This window comes from Pseudoliparis swirei, chromosome 17 (genome assembly GCF_029220125.1).
Source record: "Pseudoliparis swirei isolate HS2019 ecotype Mariana Trench chromosome 17, NWPU_hadal_v1, whole genome shotgun sequence".
NCBI lineage: Eukaryota > Metazoa > Chordata > Actinopteri > Perciformes > Liparidae > Pseudoliparis > Pseudoliparis swirei.
Window position 1 is genome coordinate 7,705,095 of NC_079404.1, and position 17,558 is coordinate 7,722,652.

A 17,558-nucleotide genomic window follows, 5' to 3' on the forward strand; every position below is an offset into this window, starting at 1 on the left:
ACCATGAACACCACTTTAAAGTAGATTGGTCAAAGCTCACAGAAGATGATCTATTGCATTACAATTCACAAACTGATAAGAGCCTCAGAAATATTGATATACCGCTTGATGCGATTCTGTGTGGCAACATCAACTGTAAAAATCAAAACCACAAAAATAATCTCTGTGTAATGTATGATAACATTGTGAATTGTCTAAATAATATAAGCAAATCATTTTGCAAAAAAAAAGGCTAAACAACATAATCTTAGGCCAGGATGGAATGAATATGTGTCTGAACTCCATAGAGAAGCTAGAGAAGCTTTTCAAAACTGGGTTTTATCAGGAAAAGCAAGACATGGTCCAGAGTGCGAACACAAGAAACACACAAATGCTCGATTTAAATATGCTGTGCGCTTCATTAAAAGAAGTGAACAGGCCATGAGGGCAAACTCCATGGCCAAACATTTTCAGCAGAATAATGTCTTTGACTTCTGGAAAGAAGTTAAAGTTGCCTGTTAAAGGAGCCCTGTCCTTCACATGGGCTACTGAGGCATTTTGGTTCCTCCGGCTAGATGGTTGACGCGCTCTGTGGTTCTGCTGCTTGCTGTTCGTTTCAAATAACTTGCCTCCGAGACTCTGAATGTTGTTAATAGGGTTTTAATTTAGTGAAGTCCGGTACAAACAGTTCACCAGCTCACCGTGATGCGGTCAAAACCTATTTCCCCGTTCCGGGGTCAAAACACCTGCTGTCGCCAATTACCTGGTTATTAATGTAGGCGGACAAATAACAGCAACAGCGCCACCCAGTGTATACATAAACATACATGCACCTACACACAACATTTGGCTCTTACATTACCAATAACATGAAGACGCCCCTGCCATCCAGTATTGATGGGGCAGTTGGTTCGGACAGTATTGCAGATCTGTGGAGTAAACACTATAGGGACATTTTCAATAGTGTTAAGAGTGACACATTTAATATTGGTAATGTTCCTAATGATGCTGGTGTGTGTATTAGACCTGATGAAGTGTTGTATGCTATTGAAAAATTGTCATTGAACAAAGCATGTGGCCTTGACCAAATAACAGCAGAACATCTGAGGCATGCTGGCAACAGATTGTCAGTGTTACTTGCGATATGTTTTTCTGGATTTTTAATGCACGGCGTACTTTCCTCATTCTATGCTCACTGTGTTGTTAGTGCCAGTAATCAAAAATAAAACCGGTAAAATATCCAGCATTGACAATTATCGACCAATTGCTCTGGCCAGTATACTTTCTAAAGTATTAGAATGAATCCTCTTAGATAGGCTTCAAGATTACATCTTAACCACTGATAATCAATTTGGTTTTAAAAGTAAACATAGCACAGACTTATGTATATATGCACTGAATATTTATGTGTTTCCTGGATGCATCTAAAGCTTTTGATCGAATTAATCATTCCAAATTGTTCGTCAAATTACAAGAGCGAGGGGTGCCACCATATTTGATTAGGATTTTGCACTTTTGGTATGCACGTCAAACCATGCGAGTTAGATGGGGTAAGAGTGTATCTGCACCCTTCCTTGTGACAAATGGTGTCCGACAAGGTGGAATACTGTCCCCTGCACTTTTTAATCTCTATATGGATGACCTCTCTAAAGAGTTAAAAAAGTGTAAGACAGGATGTGTGGTGGGAGAAAGTCTCATTAATCATCTCATCTACGCTGACGACTTAGTGGTCCTGTCACCTTATAGTGCTGGTTTCCAGCAATTGCTCAGAGTGTGCTCAAGGTATGGGGTGCACTATGATATCGAGTTCAACTAAAAAAAAAGTGTTATCATGATAGCAAAAACCAGGAAGGATCAGAAGCTAAATTTTCCTTCATTCTTTTTGGGAGACCAGGAGCTAAATGTTGTTCAGAAATACAGGTATTTGGGTCACATCATCAGGAATGACCTCAGTGATGATGACGATGTGCAGCGGCAGTGTTGCAAACTGTATGCACAAGACAACATGCTGGCACGTAAATTTCACATGTGTACAGAAGATGTTAAAACTGCTCTGTTTAGAGCCTACTGTACTCCTCTGTATACAGCCCACTGTGGTGCAGTTATAGTAAAGGAAAAATGAAAAAGATGCAGGTGGCTTTCAATGATGCCTTCAGAATCCTGCTCAAGCTTCCGAGATGGAGAAGCGCAAGTCAGATGTTTGTGAGCCGGAACGTTCCCACTTTTCATGCTGTTTTGAGGAATTTTATGTATAAATTTAAATGTCGACTAAATGTCTCAGAGAATGTAATTATAAAAGCTTTGGCTGACCCATCACTGAGTGATACCAGGTATTCGTCTTGTTTCTGGAAGCAATGGAACAAATGTTTGTATGTTTTTTAATCCCGAGTGATTTTTTGGCTGCAATGGCTGGACCGGTGTCCTCGTATTGTATTTTATATATTGTTGTTGTATTTGTGTTTGTTGTTTTATGGACCCATGAGTCTGAAATAAAGATATATATATATATATATATATATATATATATAGATATATATATCTCTTACCCCCAAACGTCCCAGGTTCACTATGACATTTAGTGAGGCCATTATCTTAGCTGACACATACCTGCATAGGAATAGCAGGAAAGTACAGGTATAACTAAGAATCTGCAACCTATTCAAGTGTCACAGAAAACCATGGCAGTGAGCCAACATGTGCACTACCAAGAGACCCTGAAATCAAAGCGGTAGTATTTCATCTACTGGCATGTCAAAATGTCATCTGTGAAAAAGACCTATTACAAAATTATCACCACTATAATATTCATTATAAATGGGCCCTGCTGGAATTGCTTCTGTCCATCCGGGGAGAGGGATCCTCCTCTGTTACTCTCCTGAAGGTTTCTTCCCTTTTTTCCCGGTGAAAGTCTTTTTCTTCTATTTTCTTGGGAGTTTTTCCTGATCCGATGTGAGGTCCTGGGACTGGGATGTTGTATGTGTACAGATTGTAAAGCCCTTTGTAATGTGTGATGTTGGCCTATATAAAATAAACTGAATTGAATTGCTATATGAGCTAATCTGTCTGCCTCCTTGGAGATAGGACATTAAAGTTTAGTCTAAAAACCTTAATTATGTTTAGCTCATATTGGGGTCACATGGTGCAAATGTCTGCGTTAAATCAGAGAGGCTTAAAGGAATTGAATACTGACCAATATTAAGAGTAAATGGTAGTTTTGGAAAACGAAGAAAAAAATTACAAAGTTCCAATACAAGGGTCGGATAGAGTTGAAGTGAATAGGGGTTTTCTGGAGATTGAAAGGAGCCGACAGGGGGTGCTCGCGTACGCGTCTCGCCCCCCAACACGTCACGAGGGAGTCGGCAGGGGCTCCCAGTGGACACCGCTGCTTTCCAAAATACCAGTTACCACAACCCACTCGACCTGAAGGTAGCTAACGCACATTACACCTCTGATACTGCCGTCTGTTATTGAACCAGTTCGTAACTTTGCCACGGTTGGAAATGCCGCTGGGGTAACTCGTACGGGGCGTTTATGTATTTACTATTCAGTTCACGTTAGCTAGCTAGCCATTACATGTTAGCATTAGCATTAGCTAGCAACAGCTTTCCCTCCTGGGCACTTGGCTGGAGCCGGACACGCTGTTGTCGGGACACGGTTGTTGGTAAAGTTGAGGGTGGGAGGCCAGTCGCTGTCGCTCACAGGTGTCTTGTTATTCCTGTCGTATAGCTAACGTCAGATAGCAGGTGCATGAGGCGTTGACTGGACTGTGGTAACCGTGTTGAAGCTCAATGTCACCGGCTCTAGATTAGCTTTATTAAACCACTATCTGTGCCCCCGCAATGTTAGTTAGCGTATATGGCCCACCCGGACCTCTGCAGTAGTACACGTGGATGTTGCTGTATGTTAACCGCTAACTAAGTCGTAGTGACTATTGATCTATTGTGGTCCAGTTGTCAGTGCCATAGCTAGTCGTCTGACATCAACAATGTCCTGCTCAGTGGGTTAGGAAGGCGTAGGAACCGCTTTCCACTTCGGCTCAGTCCTCTCTTACATGCAACACAACTATTACTCAACTAAAACCTCTCTGTCGACTAGATATTGACCGTGTGGCTCCACATGTTATGTTGAATGGTCTTCTGGGGATTTATTTATAAGAGCAAATAAAGGTTGGAGGTCAACGAGTAGCGTCATTGAGATGGAATAAGCAGGGGTGTGTAGGGTTTAGCAAGACATTCAGGTAGTGACTAAGTGTGTGTCTATTAAATTAGACTTGGATTATAAACTGCAAGCCACATGCTTTCTCTTAAAAAGACTGCCCAAATAGCCAATGGACGGTTTTAACTCATGCTTTCTTCTCAAGTTATTAGAAGCACATGTACTGATTTAGGATCTCACGAATATCAAAAGATCGCTGATGCCATTTGTGTGCAATAATATTGATATGGGCTTTATATTGATGTAGTATCACCCACAAGAGGTTGTATATTATTTATATGATTATATATTGTTGCACTTGTGTAGTGCAGTAGGAGGTGACATGGATAAGAGTGAGCAGAAAGAGGAGTGGTAGGTGTAGGTCTAATCAATTCTTAAAATACCCTCCCAGCTTTGATAATAGGGGGGGGGGGGGGGGCTCGTGAGCCTGTCAGCAACAGCAGAGCTGAGCAACTCTTAGACCAGGAGCACAAACAGTCGCCCTTTGTGCTCTCCTCATTTTGTCTCTCCTCGTTCCCCGAACTGTTCTCCTAAGCAGAGTGCCATTCCTTGTTGTTGCGGTCACAGGTTTCAGCAGTGTTGGCTTGATGGGATCCAGGCGGGTGACAAAGTGATGGTCTGAGGACTCGCAGTCACAGAGGTGCTTGCGCGTGGAATGTTGCGCTGGTCGGTGCACCTAGAAGGAGGGCCGCGGAGAGTCAACCATGCTGCTGTGGCGGTGGGGCACAAGGTGTACTCCTTTGGAGGCTACTGCTCTGGGGAGGACTACGAGACACTCCGTCAGATTGATGTGCATGTCTTCAACACAGGTAGGTGGTGATACTTTGATTCAGTGGTTCCCAATCATCTTCAAATCATCATCTTGTTTTCCATTTTTCTTTTAGATTTTGAGTGCTACTATTATGGGACATCAGTAAATTAAAAAAAATAATAATAATTTGAGGGGCCCAAGAGCACTCTGACTGGTTAATACAAAGTTATTTCGGGACACTGAAACCCAAGTTTACATATTTATGTAAATTGATCTTATCTTCTGTTGTGTTCTGCTTGTAGGTGAAAAGGGCATGTTTCTTTTATACACTACGTTCTAACTGTTATAACGCAGGAAAGTATTTGTCTTTTTCGAATTATGAAGTGTTTCAGAGTTGATCAAACCTTCACCACTTTAACGGTAATTCTATAAAACTGGCATTGAAACCCAAGCTTTTCATCGCGGTTTGGTGACATGTTCTGTTTTTGCTGTTTTTCCGTTTCCATCTCACAAACACAGGTGTTTTCTTTAAATGTGCCGCTCTAACTTTTAGAAAACTGCTCCCTTTTCTTATTCGTGACCCATTTGATTCATATATTTGTGGTCGGCCACCTGCTTTATGGTTTTAAAACTTGCAAAAGTAGCTTAAGCCTTCTTGCCGATGCCATACCATTATTAATACAAATTAAAAAAGCTGTGGCACCAAACTTTGATAAAGATGCCTTTGGGCTGATTGGAATGGAAACTGGAGCACCGTAACTATTGTTTCCGTATTTTATCTTGTCACTTGCTTTGTATACCTTCTCTTTGATGTCTATTTTTACCTATCTGTCAAATAAGCAGTTTTGGAATTCAAGAAGATGTTTCAGACTTCGTTACATCTTGTCATACTCTGCAGACGGTTTAAAGAACACTGGTATTTCAGAAAGCTGTAAGAGCTTGGTGAAATGTCAACACTGACCTCTATTTTGGCTTCAAAAGTGAATCTCTTGCATTCTATCTCACAAATTGATTCTCTAATTGTAATTGCTGCTTTAATACTTTTGGCTATCTGAAAATCACGTTACTATTGTACTGTGTGTAATTGCTGCTTGACTTCATATTATGACTATATTTTCTTAGAAATTATTCTGGTAAAAGGAATTTAAGGTTGTCTGTTATAAAACATCCACAAACATTTAAACAAAGCAATTAACATCTTACGTTTTAAGTATGCATTCAATGAATGTACCTTTCTGGATGTTTTTGTACTTCAGTGTCTCTGCGCTGGATGAAGCTGCCTCCAGTGAGGATTGGAGGGGGACATGAACGTGCCCGTGAAGTGCCATATATGCGCTACGGCCACACCGCTGTGCTGCTGGATGACATTATCTACCTCTGGGGTGGTCGTAACGATACAGAGGGGGCCTGCAATGTGCTTTATGCCTTTGATGTCAGTAAGTAGATCTGCATCTAACTCACTCTGCTAAGTGATAGTTTGAGGCTGCGTTGCCTTTGAGTTGCACCTGTTTGATGTTAAGGTTGTGATAGCAACAGGGGAAGAAAAAAAATGTGTTTTACTCCATGGCGCTGTGGACGGACTCAAGTGTTTTGTCTGTAATATAAGAGGTTGGGTCTCTTGCAAGATGGCTAAGACTTGATATAGACTCTCCCTGCTTCATAGACACCCACAGATGGTTCACACCCAAGATTTCGGGGACCGTTCCAGGGGCAAGGGACGGCCACTCCTCCTGCGTCCTGGGAAAGGCAATGTATATATTTGGAGGCTACGAGCAGCTGGTGAGTCTTTGTCACTCTTCACTGTGGGACTTGCCTGCTGAACATTAACACATGATTCAATTAATCTCCTCTGCGTTGTCTTAGGCTGACTGCTTCTCCAATGACATCCACAAGCTGGACACCATCACCATGGTTTGGTCATTAATTAATCCCAGAGTGAGTTAAAACGACTATTTCTTTATTCTTAAAAACAAAAAAAGGTACATTTTTTGTTCTTTGTGTAAAGAAAATGTTGTGCATTTAATATTCAAGGCCCAAGAAAGAGGAGTACAAAGCAATCATTCAAATAAACAAAAGAATGGACTGGCAACATACTTAGTTACATTCAAAGCACTGTTGGAAATCAACAGACCATTGGTTATTCCAGAGGTTGGCAGCATTGCTACTCAAGCACTTAGTGGTCGGATTGGCTGGATACAAAGGCACTGAAATGTAATGCAGCTCCCTAGTAGGTGGCCAAGTACAAAAAGCCTCACAGGTTTATATACACTCCCCTTTTGGGAAGTGCCATTTGTGTTTGTATGCAGTCTGTTCACTTGATACACTCTTCTTAAGTATATTCTAGACGTAGACATCAGGTCCTCGGGTGAACTAGTTTTTGCTGTGCTTTCACTCAAAACAGTTTACACAGTTTTTATTTTGTTTGGTGTGCTCACTAGTTTTATTTTTCCTAGATCAGCACGGCCGTTTGAATTATTTCAATTAGTTTTGTAAAGCTGGTACTTTTTTTATTTCAACCTTTTTTTGTATGATCTGTTTGTCTTCTGGTTTGCTTTTTCTCCCCCTGCTTTATTTGAAAAACAAGTTCAAGAGCCTGCTGGCCTACATAGCATTTGTGGGAAAACAATGGCAGCAAATTCTGGAAGGGTGTGAAAGGCTTTACCATGGCTATAGCCCAGTAAAATACATATGGATTAGAGGCTGAGGCAGTTTCATACCGTGGAAAAGGATTGCATTTTTACTTTTGTCACTTTTTTATTCATAGTACTCTTGTAACTAATGACTGTCGGCTGCATCATTATTTTGAGATCAGTGTTCTCACAAAATTGCATACAATGTCTCTATTACTGGCCATTATTTTTTAAAGACAGGTGGTTCCTGAAAAGTGTTTTTGTGTTTGAGTGGTTTTGTAGTCAACTGTTTTATGTTCCATCACTTTACTGAAACTTTTATGGAGTGTTAAAGTATAAGAGTCACATATCATCTCACGGTCTTCTCTTCACAGGGCCCTCAGGCACGCTGGAGGGACTTCCACTCGGCCACTATCATCGGGACAAAGATGTTTGTGTTTGGCGGGCGAGCAGACCTCTTTGGTCCCTTCCACTCCAACAACGAGATCTACTGCAACAAGATCAGAGTGTTTGATACACAGACCAACTCCTGGCTGAGCACGCCTCCAACACAGCCGTTGCCAGAGGGACGCAGGAGTCATTCAGCCTGTAAGACAAATGCACACGTAAAATCAATATGCTGAACAAAGATTTATGATTCGTGAAGCACTTTTAAATGCTTATATTGTAATTCAGTAGACCAGTATCCGAAATTGCTTTTATTCGGTCCTCGCAATAAAGATTTAACCCGGAATGAGTTTAGAGATGAGATTGTGAGTCCCAGTAGCTCAACATTTCAGAATAGAATCTGGTTGTTAGGAATTTCCACATCCTTTTATATTAGTGAGGTTGATGAACCGGCACTTATTATTAAACATGGTTAGTTTAAATAGTCTGACATAATATGTTTTCCAGTGGAAGATCTGATGGAATAACATTTCTAATTTGTTTTTGTGATTATTCATTTGTGTGTAAATTGCAGAATATAAAAATAGTTAATTTTCATTTATTTAGTATAGCATGTTCTTCCCATAATTGATTAAACGATTGGTCATTTGTTTTGTTTTCCTTTTTGTGTTTAGTTTCCTACAAAGGGGACCTGTATATATTTGGCGGATACAACGCTCGTCTGGACCGGCACTTCAACGACCTATGGAAATTCAATCCAGGTAATTCACAATTGTTATGGCCGATTGGGGGAAATGTGTCATGTTGCTATCAAACACCGCTGTTAAGTGTAATTCCCGGTAGCGTTTCTTTGCTTTGTGCGTATTACATTTGTTTTGATCTCCCTGCATTGATGACTGTTAAACCTCTATGGAGGAAATATAGCACTGGAGGTGCTAACTCGTGTTGACCCACATGAGACTCATTTTTGATGATGCCCTCCGCCTCCCTCATTGCATCACTGTCAGCCTGGGCCCTATTCCTCGTATCTGGCTAACGTAGTTAGCGGGAGGATTTAGAGGATGAAATTACACAAGTGAAGCTTTTTCGGTTCCACGAAGCAAGTTTGGAAAAATCACCATGGCAATAAATCAAAACATTTGAAGCTGCTTCAGCGCAGGTTCATTCAGTCTAGCTGGATAATCTGGCCATGCCCCAGAAGAAATGGAGCTCATTTCCTCATTAACGAAGCAGCGATATTAGTTAAATTAGAGTTTTATAGGGAGTGAGTTCTTATCACGTCATGATGACTTCTTCTACGAGCACTATGCATTCTGCACACAAGGAATAATTTATTTACAGACCTTCTCGAGCCAGACATTGAACACCAAACGCTGCAGTCGGCATTGACTGTCTCAGACTGTATGCAGAGCCGCACGCTTTTTTGCGAGTGGTACATTGTTGTACATTGTTTTACAGTGCAGTACATCAGGAAAGCCGCTGTATGCCGAGCTGTTCATGAAGTTTATTGAGCTCAAAAGAAACTTCTGGATGTGTTTATTACGTTCCCTGACCTGTACACAGATTCACACACATATTAAAACTCCTATTCTATATGGTCATCGCCACATACATGTATATACTAGGGATGCACCGATCTGATCGGCGCCGATTCATATCGGCCGATATTCCCATTATCGGTTTTGATCGGCGTTCTCAAAACGGCCGATCAAACTTGGCCGATCAGATGACATAAAATCTGCGAGAACTATCAGATGTTTCAATCGCCGCGCACCGTAACGGAGACAATGCGCCCGGCGAGGGCCGGCAGAGTGAGAGGTCCACGAGGGGATCCTCACGCACCGAGCGGCGTCCCCGTCCCCCGAGTTGAATCACTGGGTCAACTCAGCCGACTCACATGTCTGAGCCCCTATAGACTGATGTTGACGGTAAACGCATTCGATCGGGAGCGCGCGAGGGTTTTGATAAAGTTAGCGGAAGGATTTACGTGACAACATCCGGTTTTGCAAAGTTAGCGGAAAGAACCACGTGAAACAACATCCGTTTTTCAAAATAAGATGTCGACAAATCATACACTAACATATAAAAGTAAACAATGAACTGATTTAGTATCTTTATAGATCGTTTCTGAGATTTAGCTTAAATTATGCTAACATTAAAACATTTTTACTGTACCAAGGAAGAGTTTATAAAAATAAGTCAGACTTTTGTATGTTAAGAAAAGTCCTGTATATAGATTTCCCCAAGAGTTCCAGGATATGAATGATGCAGATGTGTTCCATACATAGCTGAAATCCCCTACAATAGCAATCAAACAATTTGAATATCAATTAGGACATTTTTCAAAGTAAGTCCTAAATGTTTATAGAAATCTGTCATTTTTTAAATGTTTGAGGCGCTCTAGATATGTTTTGCCTCTGAGTCCCAGGCAACGACTGATGCAGATGTGTTCAGGACATCCCTGACTTCCCCTAGCCTGGCAATCAAACCTATTTACTTTCGCAATTAAGAGATTTTTCAAATTAAAAGTCCTAAATGTTTAAAGAAATCGGTAATTTCTTTAATGTTTGAGGTGCTTTATATATGTATTTCCTCATAGTCCTAGGCAATAATGCTACACAATAAATAGAATGCTTCAATCGACACCGTGATCGGTGATCGGTATTGTCGGATCGGCAGATACTGATTTCAGTGATCGGTGATCGGCACCAAAAAACCTGATCGGTGCATCTCTAGTATATACACACATATATATTATCTAATTTTTCTGGAAGAGTTGAGCCATTAAAACGACTGACAGCAGGCACATTTAAAGAAATAAAATCGGATTGATTGGGGTGATGAAGGACTTAAAATTTGCCGATACATTTCAACAACACGTATGCTGCGTTCACACCAAAAGTGTTGAGAGTAGATTCATGAATGCACAGACAAGAATGGATGAGAATAAAGAGGATTTTCATCCAGTTATTCAGTCGTGAAAGTTACCAAGATGTATGAGCCTACTGGTGATGTTGTGTATAACTATAAGATGATATTGTTATGAACCCAAAGGGTTGTTCGTTGTTACAAAGTTTGTGGGAGTTCCACAACAAGGATAAAGCAGAAATAGTGGTTATTTCTTGCATGGTATATATCTGTTTCCATGGATATAACCCACGGAGATGAGCCATGCGACCTCTAAAACGCAAAGGAAGTGAATTCATTTAATGACGGCGGTGTTTGATGTTATTATTATGGTCTGGAATTCCTCATATGGGTTCTTGATGATCTCCTGATCGTCAGTGGAGAAAAAAAGAGGCTTTTCCTTTCAGTTTATTTGACTTTGTGCTGTTATAAAATCATGATTTCGGTGATCGACGCTTCCCCCTTTTGATGTTGGAAGGGCACGTGCAATCATCTTGAGGACTACCGTCTGGTTCAAATTATCGAGACAGTTTGAGGGCGGATCAGCCTTTGAGGAACTGAGATAGCCTGATGTCAATCATCTCGTTAATTTAAGTGGGATAATAGAACATTTGATCGACTTTGAGAAATAGAGCCCTGGTGATAGCGACTGGATGCTTTCTATGCTGCATGTGAAACACACATGCTCTGTCTTTTTGCCATAAACACGCAGATTAACAACTGACAATACATCAGTCTCAGTCTGCAGATTAATTTTCAAGTTGTTTTCTGAAAGAAACCCTGAAAAGCATTCTTGTCATAGCTATTGCCACACTAAGGCACACATGGGGCCTCTTTATTGTCAATACAATATCTTATAACAATAATACAGTGTCTTACAGTAACAGCGCATGTTATGATTACCACATCACATGTTTTTCATGGATGAAGAATGTACCGTGTAGGAAGAATGTACCGTGTAGGAACGATCTATTGTGAACTGGGTGATTTGCTGTAAACCTGTGCTTTACGTCCACTAGATGGCAGCACCTCCATTATAGTCCTAATTATTCAACGTCTTAATGGCCTGTTGCTATAGAGATGCAGTGATGCTGTTGGCTCAAAGTGTGAGACTCATTTCATCCTTATATGGAACAACTGAGTGCGCTCCAACACCGTCACTCCGATTGCACTTCTGCCGAGCAGAAGAGAGGATTCATTTCTATTTCTGAAATGGAAAGTTCTTTATGTTCAAATGAATGCTAGGTTTTGTTTTCTTGATGGAATCACTTCTCTTTATCCCCTAGCCCCTGGGCCTTGTGTTTCAGGTTAAATATAACAGGAAGCTGAATGAACCGCAGGCACTAAAGAAAGCACAAAGAGGTTCATGTTACTTTTAAGTGGCTGAAAGTGTGTCTAGCTGCTCAAGATTTGTTGTGCTAAAGATCACTATTTTGAGCTATTTGTAGCCGGGATGTATCTTGAAGTTACTGAGAGTCTTCCCTCTTGAGACCATCTTCTTTTTTTCCATCATTATTTCTAAATATTGTTATCTCAACTTTATTCTTGTGTTGTTTGTACACTACAGAAGCCTTTTCCTGGACGAAGGTGGAGCCGAAGGGGAAAGGCCCATGTCCGCGGAGACGGCAGTGCTGTTGTATGGTTGGAGATCGAATCATCCTCTTTGGAGGAACCAGGTAAGGCACAAAATATTACTAATGATGAATGCTCCCAAATATTAACTGTTTTCCCAGTCATTAATCTAGTGGCAACATTAGTCTTTTCAATTCCTTATTAATTGATTTATTACAATATATCCCAAGCATAGTTTATTTTACCAATTTAAGAATATGAATATATTTACATGTGGCTGGAAAAAAAGTAAATTTGATGTGCCCTGTTTTTGAGTACATTTTGCAAATATAACTCTTTATTTCACTCCTATATTCACTCTAATTACCACCCTCCCCCAAAGAAAAAGAGTAAAATACAGTTACATATACACAGACACAAAGTTTGCAGGGCTGCATGCATTTTTATACACCCACCAACAAAAACTTGAAGGGAGAATTGTTTAGTGTTTAAATATGATTAATATATACACTACCGTTCAAAAGTTTGGGATCACCCAGACAATTTCGTGTTTTCCATGAAAACTCACACTTTTATTTATCAAATTAGTTGCAAAATGTATAGAAAATATAGTCAAGACATTGACAAGGTTAGAAATAATTATTTGTATTTGAAGTATTAATTTTTTTTCTTCAAACTTTGCTTTCGTCAAAGAATGCTCCTTTTGCAGCAATTACAGCATTGCAGACCTTTGGCATTCTAGCTGTTAATTTGTTGAGGAAATCTGTTGAAATTTCACCCCACGGTTCCTGAAGCACCTGCCACAAGTTGGATTGGCTTGATGGGCACTTCTTGCGGACCATACGGTCAAGCTGCTCCCACAACAGCTCAATGGGGTTGAGATCTGGTGACTGTGCTGGCCACTCCATTACAGACAGCATACCAGCTGCCTGCTTCTTCCCTAAATAGTTCTTGCACAATTTGGAGGTGTGCTTTGGGTCATTGTCCTGTTGGAGGAGGAAATTGGCTCCAATCAAGCGCTGCCCACAGGGTATGGCATGGCGTTGCAAAATGGAGTGATAGCCTTCCTTATTTAAAATCCCTTTTACCTGGTACAAATCTCTCACTTTACCAGCACCAAAGCAGCCCCAGACCATCACATTACCTCCACCATGCTTGACAGATGGTGTCAGGCACTCTTCCAGCATCTTTTCACCTGTTCTGCCTCACAAATGTTCTTCTGTGTGATCCAAACACCTCAAACTTGGATTCATCTGTCCATAACACCTTTTTCCAATCTTCCTCTGTCCAATGCCTGTGTTCTTTTGCCCATACCAATCTTTTCTTTTATTGGCCAGTCTCAGATATGGCTTTTCTTTGCCACTCTGCCTAGAAGGCCAGCATCCCGAGTCGCCTCTTCACTGTCGACATTGACACTGGCGTTTTGCGGGTACCATTTAAAGAAGCTGCCAGTTGAGGACCTGTGAGGCGTCTATTTCTCAAACTAGAGACTCTAATGTACTTGTCTTCTTGCTGAGTTGTGCACCGGGGCCTCCCACTTCTCTTTCTGCTCTGGTTAGAGCCCGTTTGTGCTGTTCTCTGAAGGGAGTAGTACACAAGCTGTAGGAAATTTTCAGTTTCTTTGCAATTTCTCGCATGGAATAGCCTTCATTTCTAAGAACAAGAATAGACTGGCGAATTTCACATGAAAGTTCTTTTTTTCTGGCCATTTTGACAGTCTTATCGAACCCACAAATGTGATGCTCCAGATAATCAACTAGCTCAAAGGAAGGCCAGTTTTATAGCTTCTCTCATCAGCAAAACAGTTTTCAGCTGTGCTAACATAATTGCACAAGGGTTTTCAAGGGTTTTCTAATCATCCATTAGTCTTCTAAGGCGATTAGCAAACACAATGTACCATTAGAACACTGGAGTGATAGTTGCTGGAAATGGGCCTCTATACACCTATGGAGATATTTCATAAGAAACCAGACGTTTCCACCTAGAATAGTCATTTACCACATTAACAATGTATAGAGTGTATTTCTGATTGATTTAATGTTATCTTCATTGAAAAAAACAATGCTTTTCTTTGAAAAATAAGGACATTTCTAAGAATGTAAGGGCCTGTGAAGAAAGAAGTTGGTAATGTTCCCATTTTTCAGCAAATCTCAACGTGTTATGCAGTTTTTTTATTTATGGAAAATATTAAGCTATTCCTTTTATCTGATATAGTTTTAATATAATAACCCCTTCACTTTGTTTTATTATCTGTATCCATCTTTGTACAAGCCTGTCTCTGAACAACTAGTAGCTCGTTTTTTATTATGCTGGCTCCAGTGTCTATATCAGTTCCCAAAATCTGCATTTTCAATGAAGCAGTAAGAGTGTGAATGCAGGCAGAAATTCTTGCAAAGAATACTGTGATGGCCAGAGGTCTCGTCACCAAAGATATAGTCAAACACGTCAGAGTTAGCAGAAGAAGTTTCAGATTCCAAAGCTGAAGCTTCGATGGCACTGGAAATGCTGTCTTCCCTTTATAACGGCATGGACACATTCACACTGCTCTGACAGCAATATATTGCAGCTTTGCAACACTAGTTTTGGAGATCATTTTTGAAGAAATGGACTGAAAGTTAGAAATAAATCCAAATATTAAAACAAGCATGTATGTTTTCCAAAAGCATACAATTTTGTTTTTACTAAGGATAAATGTGTTCTTATAAGCGCTCTTGACTCTTTTTTTGTCATCCTAATCTTTGTGAAGCACAAGATCTCAATAAACGTCACTCTTTGCATGTGGAGAAAAACGTTCCTCTCCTTCTCAATATGCCAAATGGAGGGTCTGGCTCCTGTAGACGGCAGCCTGTGATGATTCCCTTGCTGGCCCCAAGACAGTAGTGATTGCCGGGGGTTCGTAGCTGGTAAGGTGCCGCTGGGCTGGTGACGGACTTGTAATAGGCCAGTAGCCAGTGGAGTAATGAGGTAGCTAACGGCATTACCATGGTCCAGAGTAGTCCAGGACCTGAGCTACTGTTATCAGCATGGATGTGTTATCAGGCAAACCCCACTGGGAAAACCTGATAGTGGGGATCGGGAGGCTGTGGATAAGAGTCCTCTCAGTCCCACTACGTCTACAGGCTCTCGAGTCCTAAAGGCCTCTTGCTGCTGCTGGATTCGTTTTCTACTGCTCCGTTGGCCACCACATCATAGGGAGCACACAGTAATACACAAGTATAATCTTGATTCCTCCCTCATCAATGCAGCAGCAATAGTGCAGACGTGTCATTCTTACTGTACTCCAGATCTATTTTTAAAGGCTACCTTTCATTTTGGAATGATTAATTACAATTTTCTTTTTTATGGAAACAATCAAAAGTCAGCAAAGTTATTGATATGCAACTTGAAAAAAGATTTATACAATATCAAGATTGTTATGAATTGTTTGGTTTCTTGCCAAGATTATTCCAGGAGGGGTTTTAAGAGTCATGATTTCCTGTTGTGAGCAGATAGTGTTGGAAAGGGAGTGTCTTTGGGGCCACTGGATTGATGGAGGGTGCTGGCTGAGGAGAGGAAGAAATCAAACACTGCATCTCTCCAGCATCCTGTTTCAAAGGATCAGGGCAGATTTCTTTTCTCCCATCTTTCTTTTTTTTTTAAGGGTCCAGTGCAACTTTGAAGCTTTTAACCTATATTTATAAATGCACACACAGTATCTTACAAGGGCCGAACTTTGGTTTGTTTGTGTTATTTGAAGAGTAGTTTGCTCAGTTGTTGTAAGTCTGCCAAGATGTTTCCTGTTACTGTACAAATCAGAGCGTGATCCTTGCCGGCTAGTTGTGGCGAGTTGGCCACACAGGTTCTTTTGACCATCATTGCACGTTTGTTGTTTACATGAGTGCGCCTAAGCCTCTTACTCACAGGAACTCCAATAAGCACGCGCACACACAACCTAAGACACACAAACAGACTCCAAGCAGCTTCTCATCACATCCTCACACATTTGTTTGCTTTCTTCTCTGCACTAAGAACGTTTTCCTGTTCAGATTCACATGGCGTTTAAATTTCCGCTTGATTTGCACGGATTTTTCAATTTGACTCTGCAAGTATTTTTCCAATACAGGTCTCTAATTTAATGTGAACATTGCGTTAATAACCAGCCGTTGCTGTTTCTCCTGTGTTTACTCTTACATGACCTAACAACACTGGGGTAGTTAAAAGTTCTCGGTGCCTGTCTCAATGCAGTTGACAAATGCTCGCACATGCCAACATGAATTATTTGCTGGAAACCTCGCTTGTGTTTTTTTTGTGGGGCTTCTTATTTTGGTAGGTCTGTTCAGGAAATTGTGTTAAAATTTATGGTCAACATCTTGTTTTCTTGGATTAGTTGTCCTTTCATATTGATCCAAAACAGAACCCCTCTGTTGATACTTTTTTCCAGTTTATGATATTTATTTTACCTGCAGGAATTTGTTCAGGAATAATTTATTACTTTACTGAAGGACACTAAAGCTATTAAGTCCGAGAGCCCTCTGCTTTCAAAGGGGTTACACTTTGGACTGGACATAACACTGAGGTGTGTTAACAAAACATCAACGCCGTGATATAGACTCTAATGAATACAAAGAGACTGGTGTCCGCAAAACGTGAGGTTTTTTGGAATTTGCTTGGATTTAGATTTTAATGAGCCGTAATTATGTTTTCATTGAATTTCTCTTTTTGGCACTGTTAAGTTCGTTGCCATTACACTGGATTAAATGCATGATATTCTTTGTTTTTTAAGTATATTTTTTGAGGCACACGAGTTTGCGTGTGTGAATGACAGACTGGGCATTAGTGGAAGTCTATTGAGTGCCACTTACGTCAGTGTAAACAGGCCTGCTGAGCTGCAGAAAGGCGCGAAATTCTGCCCCATCCCTGATTTATGACCTATGGGAGCATTCTTTCTCACAGAGTGCAATCTGATATACCCTCAGTGCCTCTGCTACACTCATTTACTGAGACCTGCTCACTGCACCACGAAGGACGCCCCGTGCATGACTAACTCCACCTGCACTGACTTTCACCTCCGTCCTACGCACACAGGCAAAGAGCAGCATACTCTGCTAAACCCTGTGCGTGTCTACTTTTGCCTAACC

General features: G+C 40.8%; 1 protein-coding gene across 3 annotated transcripts in view; it reads left to right on the top strand.

Moving 5' to 3' along the window:
* Positions 1 to 3,334: 3,334 nt before the first annotated feature.
* klhdc3 (kelch domain containing 3) overlaps positions 3,335 to 17,558 on the top strand; it is a 30,460-nt gene continuing 16,236 nt past the window's right edge. For all 3 annotated transcript variants that reach the window (XR_008834240.1, XM_056435627.1, XM_056435628.1), the window contains exons 1-8: positions 3,335 to 3,405; positions 4,762 to 5,003; positions 6,202 to 6,381; positions 6,609 to 6,724; positions 6,809 to 6,880; positions 7,950 to 8,163; positions 8,637 to 8,723; positions 12,437 to 12,545. Coding sequence is in view for 2 of the 3 variants with exons in the window: in XM_056435627.1 (XP_056291602.1) it covers positions 4,850 to 5,003; positions 6,202 to 6,381; positions 6,609 to 6,724; positions 6,809 to 6,880; positions 7,950 to 8,163; positions 8,637 to 8,723; positions 12,437 to 12,545 (932 nt within the window). In the remaining variant the exon portion in view is untranslated. The remainder of the gene's footprint in view (positions 3,406 to 4,761; positions 5,004 to 6,201; positions 6,382 to 6,608; positions 6,725 to 6,808; positions 6,881 to 7,949; positions 8,164 to 8,636; positions 8,724 to 12,436; positions 12,546 to 17,558) is intronic.